The 13,777-nt window shown below is 41.5% G+C and overlaps 1 protein-coding gene across 1 annotated transcript in view; it reads left to right on the top strand.

Annotated features, from left to right (window-relative positions):
• Positions 1-63: 63 nt before the first annotated feature.
• The window catches only part of LOC101860600 (lysosomal-associated transmembrane protein 4B), a 16,977-nt gene continuing 3,263 nt past the window's right edge, over positions 64-13,777 (top strand). Inside the window, exons 1-6 of the mRNA XM_005107429.3 lie at positions 64-376; positions 7,348-7,516; positions 7,959-8,035; positions 8,970-9,098; positions 11,902-11,997; positions 12,845-12,946. Coding sequence (XP_005107486.1) covers positions 272-376; positions 7,348-7,516; positions 7,959-8,035; positions 8,970-9,098; positions 11,902-11,997; positions 12,845-12,946 — 678 coding nt within the window. The 5' untranslated portion in view covers positions 64-271. The remainder of the gene's footprint in view (positions 377-7,347; positions 7,517-7,958; positions 8,036-8,969; positions 9,099-11,901; positions 11,998-12,844; positions 12,947-13,777) is intronic.

Raw genomic sequence — 13,777 nt, 5'->3', positions numbered from 1 at the left:
TTCCAAACAACGAGCGCTTCGTCGACAAGGCCTAGCTTTAATATTATGGCAGTACGTTGTATTACTACACCAAAGATGAACACAATTTGCTTACGTCACACGCAACAGGAAGTCTGATTGTTGGCTGTCGAATAAGTAACAAAACAACAGCAAGGCTTAGAGGGGCCTACTTAGAATTGAGAATAGCCTACCTACAGGTTCACTGGTGGTCACAAGTGACTTTGTGGGATTTTTTTTTCAGTCGTACCTACGTTTCAGAATAAAGGTCACAATGAAGCAGTCGAGACAAATTTCACCATTTGATTCGAAGGCGTTTACATGCTGTTGCTGTTGTCATGTGAGAACAGGAACTCTCATCTACGGAATATTTACAGTGGTAGGTTTTAGTTTCCGCTTTCGTCAGCTGTATTTATACTGGGATCAAGAATCTAGAAATCTAGATGTACATTCTAGATAGATATCTAGATTTTTCTAGATCTAGATCTAGATCTGACCTCTTTGAACATTAGCAGACTGCCACTAGATCTACTCCTGTGTAGAAAGGGGGGGGGGGGTGCAGGGGCAGGGGGGGTTGGCACTTTTTCGGTAGTTCGCAACCCACCCCGCAATCCGCAATTGGTATTCGCAGGTCTTAGCCCCAAGACCCAAGAGTATGTTTTGCAGTTGTTAGGTTTGATATCTAAGCTCGCCGCACATCAACAAGATGTAGACTTAGTAGGCTCAAATAGGCCACCTCTATTCTCACCCCGGGTGAGAATAGCGTAGGCGAGTCTTTTGGCTATTCTCACCCGGTGGGTGTTCACTGTTATGTTATAGCCTAGGCCAACCAGTGAAGCTTTCACCCTGAACCACAGAATTCTACACTGTAATAACAGAATTGTAGAATTCTGTACCACGAACAAACGTTCTAGATCTATTACTACTGTTAGTGTTAGCCTAAAAGCGTGCAATTTTGTCCGTGGGCAGTGGAGAAAGAGAGAGAGAGAGGAGTAGCGCGAGAACTTCCGGGCAAAACAAAATGGCGACCCGCGTAGTTCGGCTCGATTCGGAAAGTTAAATAGCCGTAGCATCTTTGTAGACAACCAAATTAATTTAGTTTTGTAATTTAACATCATTCTTTAACTTTATTTTGGTCAATTTGATCGTCCACACCGATAGACAGTATTCAGAAAGAGACAGAGAGAGGGGGAGGGTGGAGGAGTAGATCTTGCGACAACTTCCGGGCAGAACAAAATGACGACCCGCGTAGTTCGGCTCGATTCGAAAAGTGAAATAGCCATAGCTTCTTTGAAGACGATCAAATTAGCTTACTTTTGTGCTATAACGTAATTTTTTCTTGGCTTTTATCAATTTGATTATCCACACCGATTAGGGTTGGGTCGGGCTTGCAAAATTAGCGTCCGCGAGTAACGAACTACCCGCTGGCATTACCCGCAAACGAGCGGACGGGTAACAAACTGTCCATTTGTGAAGAGTAGTTCGCTACTCGCTACACATCGGACAGAGACAACAGTTCGTTGAGCGAGCGAGCGGACGGGCGGACCGAGAGACTCCATGCATTCGAGCGGGCCGGCGGACGGACGGATGGGAACGACTCCTTCCATTGCCTACAACTTTTAAACCCCCCGCCCCTCCCCCCCTAAAAAAATAATTAAAAAATCACCCTCCTGCCTCACATTGTAGCTAGGCGTTCATGACGGAAATTTCGGCCCCCCCTCCCCCGGCCTTTGAGATAATTGGAACGTACACAGTGTGCCCCACGCACGAGGTGAAAGGCGAAAGGTTACACACATAGTACTACGTCACCAGCCTCTCTCACTCCCTGTGGCACCGCTAGTGGTTTGAAACATCAGACCTAATTAACAAACAATAGACGACGGGTCTAATCTCGCGTCGAGTATCTCGTCTGCTAGAGTTCGTCCGTTCGCCCGCCCGCCCAGTGAATAAAATTGTGGAGCGGACCCAAAAAATGAACTGGCTTGAGGTCCGCAGTCCGCTCGCTGAGAGAGTCAAATTGTGGAGCAGACCCAAAAAACGAACTGTCTTGAAGTTCGCAGTTCGCTCTCATGGCCGTCCGTTACCCGTTCGCTCTGACTGAGTCCGCGAGTAACGAACCTGTCCGTCCGCTCGCCCCAACCCTAACACCGATAGACAGTATTCCGAAATGAGAAAAAACAGGTCTTGTTTCACACCGGGTGAGAATAGCCTACGGTGGCAAGTCTCACCCGGGGTGAGAGGTAGATCGTATTTTTATTCTCACCCCGGGTGAGGATAGCCACTTCCGTTCAAATAAGGGGGGTGGGAGCCCCCGAAAAGGCACCGGGGGGGTTCACCCCCTGCTAAAGTAAAAAAACAATAGATAGACTAATCTAGATCTAGATCTAGACTAGTTTGCGACAGTTTTTAGTGCCAAAAAAAGTATTCCCGGCAGATGGTCTTGCTAATCTTCAATTTTACCCTAGATCTAGATCTTTCTAAGTTGAATGTCATTTCAGTCAATTCAGTTTGTCAAAATTTCCAGTCATCCTAATCACCACATTTATAGATCTCTAGATCTAGACAAGAGATTCAAGACTACATGGAGACCCCACATGCGATTACACGCAGGGCGTAAACCGGGCTACGATTGGCTGAACCTGTGGGTACTCTGGGAATTCCCGGTTTCGGTCTTGCGCCTTTGGCGGTCTTCTCACAGCGGGTTGAGTGCTCATGGAAGAAGAAAAAGAAGAAGAATTGAGGAGGAGGAGGTGTAGATGGAGGAGGAGAAATAAAGAAGAAGGAGGAAGAGGAAATGAAGAAGAAGAAGGAGGAGGGAGGAGAAGAAGAAGCAGGGGGACGAGAAGGAGGAGCAGGAGGGAGTAGAAGAAGAGGAGAAGGAGAACAAGAAGAGGATCATCATCATCAATGCCTTTCACCACCCCTGGCAGGGTATAGGCCACATACAAGCTCCTTCCATTTATCTCTGTCCTGAGCCATCCTTCCAAGCTCGTTCCAAGTGAGCTTCATTTGTCTCATGTCCCTTTCCACGCATCTCCTCCATGTTTCCCGTGGCCTACCCCTGCCTCGTGCTCCCTGTGGGTTCCACTGCAGTGACTGTCTTGTGATGTTTCCGCTGGGCTTTCTTAAGGTGTGTCCCATCCATCGCCACTTTCTTAGTCCTATTTCTACTTCTATATATCCTTTTGTCCTGTCCTTTCCCACAGCTCTTCATTTCTTATTCTATCCTGCCACTTAATTCTTAAAATACTCCTCATACATCTGTTGATGAAAGTCTGGACCTTATTCAGTACTGTCTTCGTTGTCTTCCAAGTTTCGCAGCCGTAGAGGAGCACAGACTTGACATTGGAGTTAAAAAGTCGAATCTTGGTGCGCAGTGAGATGTTGCTTGCTTTCCAGACTTTTGATAATTGCTTGAAGGCTGACCTTGCCTTGGCGGTTCTTGCTTTAACATCTGCCTCGGTTCCACCTTTACCATCGATGACACTTCCAAGATAGGTAAAGGAGTCCACTTCTTCAAGGGGAGTGTCTTCCACTGTCACAGCAAGACGAAGAGGATGAAGAATTATAAATATAGAATAAGGAGAGGAAGAAGAAGGATCTCTAGTAGTAATAATTGTTACGAAGGGGGGACTTTTTCGATTGTTACCCTACCTCGGGAAAGGAGACAGGGAGAGAGAAAGAGGGTGGTGAGAGCGCAAAGAGTAGCCTACTGTAATCCTTAAATATAATGTATTCATAGGTCACAGGTTCAGCCAATCGTAGCCCAGTTTACGCCCTGCGTGTAGTCGCATGTGGAGACCCTTTGTTACTCAATGTATGATGGGTATTCAAATTCAGGTTATCTCTTCTCGAGGGAATTGTCATCACCGCCCACTTTTTCTACTGTGCTGTCAGTGATGGACAGAGATTTATTTTTATAAATTTAGTGCCAGGTGTTTAGCAGTAGATCTAGATCTAGATTCTACTAATTCTAGATCTAATTTACCTGAACTTGTTTGAGTTTTTTTTGGCCCATACTATAGGCCTACTCACCACCAGTCCAGTGGAACTGTAACTTGTTACTTGGTGTTTAGTCTTTCCAGCGTCTGTGCTGAGATAGGAATCTTTTCGGCAACCGATTATGTCGGACGTGCCGGGCAGGGGGCCGGGGACACTCAGTGTGTACTGTCAGTGTACAGTGAGTAATTCATTCACCTGTCATTATTTTTAGTCCCTACAGTGAATGTTTACTCAAGTTGACCGATGGGTAGGCTTAACAATAGATTTTCAACTGCTGGTGAGAGAAGCGTGATCCGTTTATAACTTAAGCCCTGCTCACAACTCATGCACAAATATTGTGTGAGGTGACTGGTCACTGTTTTGTTTACACCTATTTCTGTAACAAAGTAAAAATGGACATTAACTCACTCAATACCACAACCGCAACTGTTGCAGGTAAAGTAGCTCCAACGCTGTGATACCACACCCGCAACCCTCGCAGTTCGCACTTTGGAATTTTTTTCTCACGTTTACTGTACTGGTTCATCTTTTTTCGTAGCCCATTCAATTATCTTTCATTAGAAAGAAACGAAACCGAAATTGGACGAACGCAAGTTGAGTTATTGATTTTTACGACAATCGCCCTTAGAACTGAATTTACTAGTACGTTTCCTACAATGGTAGATCGCTTCTTTGACCGTTTTCGAACATTTGACAATGAAAGTGACTCAGAAACCAATGAATTGGTCAGAGATTGTTTATGACGAACTGGGTGTAGAAATTTTCAAAGAAGAGTAAGGTTTAGTAGGGCCCCCAAAACCTAGATCTAGGGTTGCAGTGTTGGGGAAGGGCGTGAGTATGAAAGGCAAAGAGAACGCCGGTTTTGACCTATTTTTGAAAACTTGTTCCAAATTTCAAGTCTCTATGTTAATTAGCAAAAGCACAGGGATTTTTAAAAATTACCCTTAAAATGGCTGGTACACAGGGAATAGCGACCCAAAAAATGGCTGGTAGTGAGTGAGTTAATGTGAACTTGCAACAGAAGCGTCACTCATTCTCCGAGTGGTGGCAACCCATGTGTTTGTTTTACCATGGCTCTCTTGGTCTTCATCGTCTTCCATAATATTTCGTTTATTTTACCCTTGCACAAAATCAGCCACAAAAAGAAAGCTTACCCACAAAACAACACAAAAAATTCCTTCTTACATGACCTACCCCGTGTTTTCAAAACAAAAACCCCTTTGAGTTAGCCTTATGGCAGTCTTAAGTCTTAGGTCAGCCCCAGTTTGGACCTCAGAAGAGAAGAATGGTTTGCTTTCTTCATTTTGATCAGTCCTGCCTAAGACAGCCACCTGTGTTATACGGCCACTTTTCTCCTGACAATGGGTGGCCGTTTTACACAAGTGACTGTATATATATAATCTAAAATCATTGAAGTAAATACAGTAGTATTGTGCTGGACGAATACAAGATAGAGTGAGAAGTAGTGGAACCAACAAGAGTAATAAATTATAAAAATCTCTGAAGGTTATAAAATTGTTCACACCACTTTAATCAATATTTGTTAATCATGAGTAGCTCAAGGGCCAATGGCTCTCGTGGAGCAGAAGATGGCATTGCAAGAAATCAACAGGAGTGAGGCCCAAGCTCAATGAGCTCCTCTTCTCCTTTTCGAAGTTCGAAACATTTTGAATGGGTATATGAAGTCATCACATCACAGCTTGTAATGTAGTGTAGGGTAAGGACCTACAATCTTGTTTTGAAAAAACCCCACCCCAAAGCTGTCAGCAGCCATGTCCATGACATTCATTAGCATGTTGGATGCAGTGTGAGGTGGGGCTGGGACCAATTTATAATAAAATGAAAAATCATGATTCAGCACACTGGACGCAACACAAATATAAAGAGACAGACACACACCCACCGCTGAGAATCACTGGCTTGGGTGAATAGTTTTGGATGAATGTTGCTGTGAATATTGAATTAAAGGGAAAGTTGCTGATGGATGAACTTATGTTTGAAAAACCATTCGCACACGTTGAATGACATGAATATTAACTTCACTTCTTGAAACATCTTCAAAATGGCAAAGCACTATTGGTAACCCTAGCCAAGTGCGGAGTTATTACTTTTTCTTGCTTTTTTTTTTAACACTGACTTAAAAATGTCGTGCAGGTAGGTTGTTTTCCTTTGTAGACTCTGAAGAGGCAACATGACTCACTGAGTTGGATGGAGCTTTTTGTACAAGAAAATTATGTCATACAATGCCGACTTCCAAACATTCAAACTTTCATATGTACGCTCAACTCATGAACTCACATCATTACTTCTTAAAAGCTTAAAAGTATGATAAAATGCATGCCAGTACACAAGCCACACAATACTAAGTCAAATGTAAATGCCAACTAAAGTATCTTGTGCATCCACCTCTGTCCATTCCCCACTATGACTATGAGACTGTTTCCCTCATTCAACAGGATCATTCATTGCTGGTGGATTGTAATATTGGATCATAAAAATCTCTTGTAATTTGATGGTAAAATAGACTAACAACTATAGACTATAGCTTTGGGTAGAAGTAAGAAGTCTTTCTGTAATTAGAAGATTGTGATGCAATAGAAACACACTACGACAGAATCAAATCTAAATTAGAAATGCTTTTTTCATGCATCTTTTACACTGCTGAAAAATGATTAAATATTCAGTTATAGCTAACCTTCAGTTGGGTACTGTTATTTTTCTTTTCACTTTTGCTGCTGTATAATATTTATATATATATAGTACCAGTAGACTTTGATAAAGGACTTCAGGGGGGCTCTCGTGGCCCAGAGGTTAAGGTGTTGGCCTCTCATTCAAAGGTCCCGGGTTCGATTCCGGGTAGCGACCGAAAAATTTTCTTCCCTAAATTTGTCTGCTTTCACCTCATTTCCTGCTCTCTAGCAATGTTCTGTCGCCTGCTTTCGTCTCCTCTTTCTGCCCCCTCACCTCCTTTGCCCCTTCCTCTGGACTCCTGATTCTTTCTGCAGCCTTTCTACTGCTACTCCTTCGCTTCTTCTTACTGCTGTCTTTCAGCCACACCCCTGATCTTCTGGTAGGAAAATCTACACCTAGCCTTCTTGGACAAGGGCGAAAAATCTCGGAGGGCCCGTGTGCAAGTTGCGCCCGTTGAAGATCCCTTGGTGGTCCAAAATCGATAAGGCTTCGGCCGCCACCCGGGCAAAATTCAAAATTTCCTACCAACTGAAAATATTAGGTGTGTCCCGCGCGCACATATGACCTTATGCAGTTGCGAGCGCCATAAAACACTTTACAAAAACAAACAAACAAAAGGACTTCAGTAATGATTTTGTTTTTCGTTTTTCCTTTCAGTTGGTGCACCTTCTGCTTCTTGGGCTGTTCATTTTGGCTGCAATTCATCCAGATGTCCTTAGATCAGCAAACCAACAACCATATGATGGAATTGTTGTTGTGCAAACAGAAAGCGGAGAATTTTTTGAGAGAATTGGACACCCTTCTCTGGATGAAAGGTTTAGTAAAGGTATGATAGTTAAGTTGCTGGGTTTTTTTTTATCGTTGTTCATATGGCATTTCTTTCATACATGGACTTTTTATTTATATCTATTTTAAGGTAATTTCAGTAGGTGGCTCTTGTTACTCTTGATTTTCTGAGAATGGAACATAACTCTTCCCTGATCACTTTGCTGTTCAAAGGAAAGTTGAGATGGGCATGGATTTTTTATTTCCCAAAGTAAATTGCATGTGGTCATGTTATGATAAGACCTGTGGGTTGATAGTGTTCAGTATTGCTTTTTATCCCTTTGATCTCTTTGTAAGACTTCAGGACTTCCAAGAGTGATCTAGTCAGGCTGTATGGCGATATAATTGAAAAAGATAAATGTGGAGGTACAATTTTGAGATATTATGATGAAAAATTTTACTTATCACACATTTTTGTAATGTCATTCTCATTCTCTCCATAGATAACCTGTGTGTTGCGTTTGCAATGACTCTGGCCTGGATCATGTCTGTTCTTGCACTCATCTATGGTGTTGCACGGGTTTGTACATATGTTTTCTGTAAAGAATAATTGAAGAAACATGATGGGGATGTGACAGTAGAAAGTGTAGATGAGAGGAGAGCTAAGGAATTGAGATATTTGCTGTGTTTGCTGTTTTCACAAAAATTGATACCATGAAGAATCTAGAGATATGTTTTCGTTCCTGTCCATTTATTCTGCAGCTCAGTGTGAAAACTATTTTTGTGAAGGCACAGTTAGGAATGGCAAAAGAGAGGCATATATATTTATAAAACTAAACGGTTTTCGGAGATCTGTCGAAGCTACAGAAGTTACTATAACACAGAAAGTATGGAAATTTACACAAGTTGTCCATAATAGCACCAAGTAGTGCCTTTTAGCACTTTGGTAGTCCAACAATTAATGTATTTAAAAAAAAATGTTTTTTGATCATACCGACCGTAAACGGAGGAGGAAATGGTACAAATGGAACAGCCGCGAGCCCAATGTCTCGCAAAGTCTCGAAGTCGTTCGCTGGATAGACAAAAAATGCGTGCGTACAGCTAAAAAACACAATAATGCAATTATTATTAATAAACTTAAACAAACGGTATTAATACTAAACATTATAACCATTTTTGTGTTTTAACATTTAGGGACTTTAAGAGTGGCCGCTCTAAGGTTGTGGGTTCAAATCCAGTCAGGGGCCTGACATTGTGTCTTGGGGTACTTTTCACGACTTTTCCTCTCTACACCTAATTGGGAATAGGTACCTGGCTATTGACAGGGAAAGATATTGTCGGATTGTTAGTGTTTGAGCACGTGAAATATGCAGCTTGCACTCCCAGGAGACCAAGAATCTTTCTAAGGGTTCTAAGGTCTGCTGGGGTAATTATAGTTGTAAAGCGCGTAGAGCATGCTATAGCGTGTGAATATGTTTTATATAAATGCAATTACTATTATGTTTGTTTTTCAGAACTATGCCAGTTACCTGATGCCATGCTTCTGTCTGCAAGTCTTTGATTTCTGCCTGACCTGTCTGACTGTGGTTGGCTGCTTCACCTATGCTCCCAATATTCAGGAGTGGATCAGACAGTCTGGACTGGTGAGAATCTTTTTCTTTGAAGACAAAAAAGGCAGTTTATGTTTAGTGTGCTTATAATGCTTCATTGTCTATAAGGTATGTGGCATTGATGGCCTAGTGGTCAGGCTCTTGGACTTCCAGCTGTAAGGTGGTGATATTTTTGTCAATGTAATATGCATAGAGCATTTCTTAGAAAATGGAAATAAGCAGCATAAATGCTATACTATTATTATTATTATCTCTAAAATGTTTACTCTTTTAATTTTCTCTCTGAATATGTGGTGGTTCCAAAACCAAAAGAAATGAGGTAGTGTGGCTCTAGAGTTTCAACTTTTATCATGCATCTCCTTGAAACATGAAGACCACCTCTTTACTCTCGCTCACTCGCTTTCTCTTTCTCTCTCTCTTGCTTCCCCGTCTCTCCCCCCCCTCTCCCGCTCCCTCTCTCTCTCTCTCTCTCTCTCTCTCTCTCTCTCTCTCTCCCTCTCTCCCTCTCTCTCTCTCTCTCTCTCTCTCTCTATCTCTCTCTCTCTCTGTGTGTGTGTAAGTGTGTACCAGAAACTAAATTTTCAAAGTAGCTGTATGCCAAATGTATCTGTTCCTTTTGAAAGGCCTATATCCAGTGAGCATTTTGGTACCATTCTTTAAACTCTCAGTTAATTTTTAAGAAAATGGTAGTTGTTTAAAATTTGATCAAATTTGTTAAAGTCAGTCACTGGCTGCAACCCCATGTTTGACAGACAATAAAAGAATACCAAGTGCACTAAACATCTCCACATTAACAGAGTACAATCCCTATAACATATATGGAGCCTAATTTTTTTCTAGACTGTAAGATCATTACAAATCAGTATTTTATCACCTCAAACACGATGATCTGTCGTTATTTCGACAAAAACACCGAGCGTTGACCCCGCCGGCGCCGCACCAGCCTCCGCGGCGGGTGAGTCGGCTCTATACTGTAGTGTACCCCGCGTGCGGGCTCATATGCTTTCCGAGTCTCGCAGAAGGATTGATGCAAAATAATTCCAAGCTAATTACTTTTCTTATAGAAAATAAACTGATCTTTTAATTGATACCTGTTTTGAGCCGTTATTTTACATATTTCGTGTAAAAAATGATCTTTGGAAACTTTGACGGTATTTTTAAAGGCTTTCTATTTAAACGCCAAAGGCCAAAATTATACCACTGGAAAGCCCGTTTAAAGCTCTACAGTTCTCCGCCAATGAAAAGATGGTATTTAATCATCCTACGTTCTGCGAAGCATTTGAATGCACGCGTGTCAATTTTTTAACCTGCTGACCACGCATTCCGACCGCGAGGGGCTTCGCTTTCCTCGGCGATTCTCCAGCTCCTAATAATCGGACATATAAACAACTTACACCATTGTAATGAGGAAAAGCTGAACTTAAACTAGATGTAGGGCATTTGGTGTTTTATAGCGAAAGAGCAAAGAAACAGCGATCGGAATTACCCCGATTTCACCGATACCGCGCGGTCGGAAGGCTGCAAGTGCCCGCGAGGCCATGTTTACGCTACCTACTCTCTCTCTCTCTCTCTCTCTCTCTCTTTCGCTCAGGCACTGATTAACATAATATGAAACTGTTATGAAAATGTGGATGTGATCCCAGTTCTTGTAGATTGCAAAATTCATTTGGTATTTAAATGTGCACAAGAAGAAGTTTCACTACCTCTTTTGAATTACTTTTTTGTGGATCAGTGATCTCCTGTGCTCTGTAAAGAGAGCGCTTGAAGTAAAAACAGTGCTATTGTATTCAAGAGAATTGTTCCACTTCTGAGATTAGTTCAGTCATTTGGGACAGCGTCCAATTCTTGCTCTGTCAGCTCGATTACAATTCTCGCTTTGTGTTCTTGAGGTGGTATCAGTTCCGAGAGATTTACCTGCGTGTTTCACTTTTGTATGATACCTTTTCATTCGTACTCAAAAGTCAAGTATTTTGAATTTTATGAAGGCCATTGGCCTTTATGGCAAATTGTAAAGTGAAATCGTACTATTAAATTTTTATTGCTATTTATAAGAGTTGTTTTAAATTGAAAATATATTTACACCGAATTTTAATATTTTAGCATTTTAAAGTCTAATAGTTAACCAATCGTGTGGTGAACTTTTGCGAAAGTAAACAACTTGTGTTTCGCGCGCTCATATAACCTTACGCAGTTGCGAGCGCCGTAAAACCCTTTACTACTATTACTACTCAAAAGTCAAGGATGAAGGAAATATAAACAAATTAACATTAAACCCAATGCCATTATATCAATGCTTTATATACATGGGTATCATGGTATCATGCTTTGTAGGAAATTGTATTACGTCTGTATGTGTCTGGTGAAGAGGGGGAACCTCGTAGGTTTCTTATTTATTTCATGTTTTTTTGGCCTATCCAAGGTTATATCTAGCAGGTGGTTGGAGGGTGCCATTGGTAGGTCCAACTTGGTTTCTTTCCCTCTTTTGTTTATGTCTGCCTGTCTTATTTTTTCCTTCCCTCTATATATGACTGTTATCACATGGATGTTCCTTGCTGTACTCAAACACAAAGGTTATGTTCATGAACACTGAGTCTGTCGCTTCGGAGAACAGGCTGTATAAATGGTCAGACATGTCTCAAACCAGCTCCTCATGGAGACAATTAGCAGGAAGACCCTGGGGAGGACGCTGGAAAGGAGAGATGAGCAGCTATGGACATGTGCCGCCTGCTATGATTTTAGCTCTGGACCCAAGTAAATCCAAGCAAGCAAGTAAGGCTGTATTGTTTTGAGCATTTTTACATAGTCTGACTTTCCCATTGCTTGTATCCGCCCACAGGAGAATTCTCCAGGCTTCAAGACCATCGAGTGCATGGATCGTGACTACGTGATGCTTCTGTTTGTTACCTGCCTCATCATGGTTCTCTCCGTCAAGGTAAGACCACACGCATTCAGAAGTGGAACGTCGACATTTTGGGCACTCCAAGCTGGGCCAGCATTCAATTGCTTAGAGGATTTTTTTGGGAGGGGGTGGGGAAGGGGCTTTCTGAAAGGAGACCTTTCTTACTGCCTTTCTGTTTGGTTTTTTTTTTTTTTTTTTTTTCCTTGTGGGTTCCAACGAATTCAATAAATTTGTGCAGGTGGTTGGTGGGTGCTCTGGTGTGGTCTGCTTTTTCTTTCCAATCAAACATCTATCGTCCTTATCATCCCTTCTTCTTTTTTATGTTTGTTACTCTCTTGTAACACTTCTAATTTTCTGGCGCTCATGTGGCCTTATGCAGTTGCGAGCGCCGTAAAACCTCTACTAAAACAAAAACAATAAATTTGTTTCATTGTATGTGTACTAAAAATTGCGTGTAAAGATTTAAAAGAAGTACTCAACACCTTGCTCAATGTATGCTATATAAGATTGTTCTTACTCACAGTAAAAATGTTCATTCTCTTTGATATGTTACTGTAGAGCTTATTTTACATTCACTAGAGCTTGGAATAAAATCCGAAAATGCATCATGTGATACCGAAAAATACCTTTCAAATGAACATTCATGTGAGTGAGTACACACATCCACACACAAAAATATACGTTCAGCCTGTCCAAGTACAAAATTACACGTTCAATCGACATGCTTACCTAACACATTATGGACAATGTATGCCTAAAAGTTGCTATGAAACAGTTCAGTCCAAATTATTTTTCATATGCCTGTATAATTAAGTTTGCGGCTTGACTCATGTAGCCATCAGCCTTGAGATTGTTCCTGCTCACTCTCTCTTGTCCCCAGGCCTATCTGATTGGGATGGTGTGGTCTTGCTACAAGTACATCCAGCTGTATGTTGCCTCCCGCAGTGTTGTCAGGGAATACTCTGTGGACCCAGACACTGAGGTGAGGGCACTCACAATTACAAAGTTCTTGTGGGTGGTTGGCGGGTACTCTGGTGTGGTTTGCTCCTTCTTTCCTATAAAAAATCTATCGTCTTTATCTCCCCTCCTTCTTTTTAATGTTTGTTACTCTCTTGTAACATTTCTAATCTTCGGCACTTATATGACCTTATTGTGTTGCAAGTGCCGTAAAACTCTTACAGGAACTACAAGAACAAAGTTCTGTCTTTTTCCTTTTTCAGTTACTAAGACCATGAGGCCAGAAACCAAATGTTGTATCTCCTCTATCAAAATTGTAAGATATATTTGGAGTCGTTGTCAAGATATTCCAAGAATTCCATTAGAAAAAGCGTGACATATTGTGGAACTCAAAATTTTTGTTAGTAAAATTTCTCAAAACTGGGTACTGTATAACTGAGCAGATAAAACTTTGTAATTCGGGGGTAGCGTGTTGGCATGCTTATATACCATAGAATGAATAAAGTATTATCTAGTTCAAGGCTTTTGATCTAAATGTTACAAAACTAGCAGACTTTTTTCTTGCTAAGATTTTCATTGGAGGGAGGAAGTCAAAATGTTGATTAAATATTTAGAAAACTTCACGAGAGATGCAACCAAACCTCATTAAACCGCCAACTGTTATTTGGTGGTATAATAGGGTTCTAATGCCGTCTTCTGTTAAATAGCCATAGTTTCCCAACGGCAAGGGAAACGATTCTGCTGTGTTAACTTTGTTGGAAAGTGTCTTTTTGATGATGAATAGCATGTATTTAGAGGGGAGCTTGTTCATTTCTCTCTCTCTCTCTCTCTCTCTCTCTCTCTCTCTCTCTCTCTC

This window comes from Aplysia californica, unplaced genomic scaffold (genome assembly GCF_000002075.1).
Source record: "Aplysia californica isolate F4 #8 unplaced genomic scaffold, AplCal3.0 scaffold00602, whole genome shotgun sequence".
NCBI lineage: Eukaryota > Metazoa > Mollusca > Gastropoda > Aplysiida > Aplysiidae > Aplysia > Aplysia californica.
The sequence above is the reverse complement of the archived record's forward strand: the minus strand, read 5'-3'. Positions and strand labels throughout refer to the sequence as shown.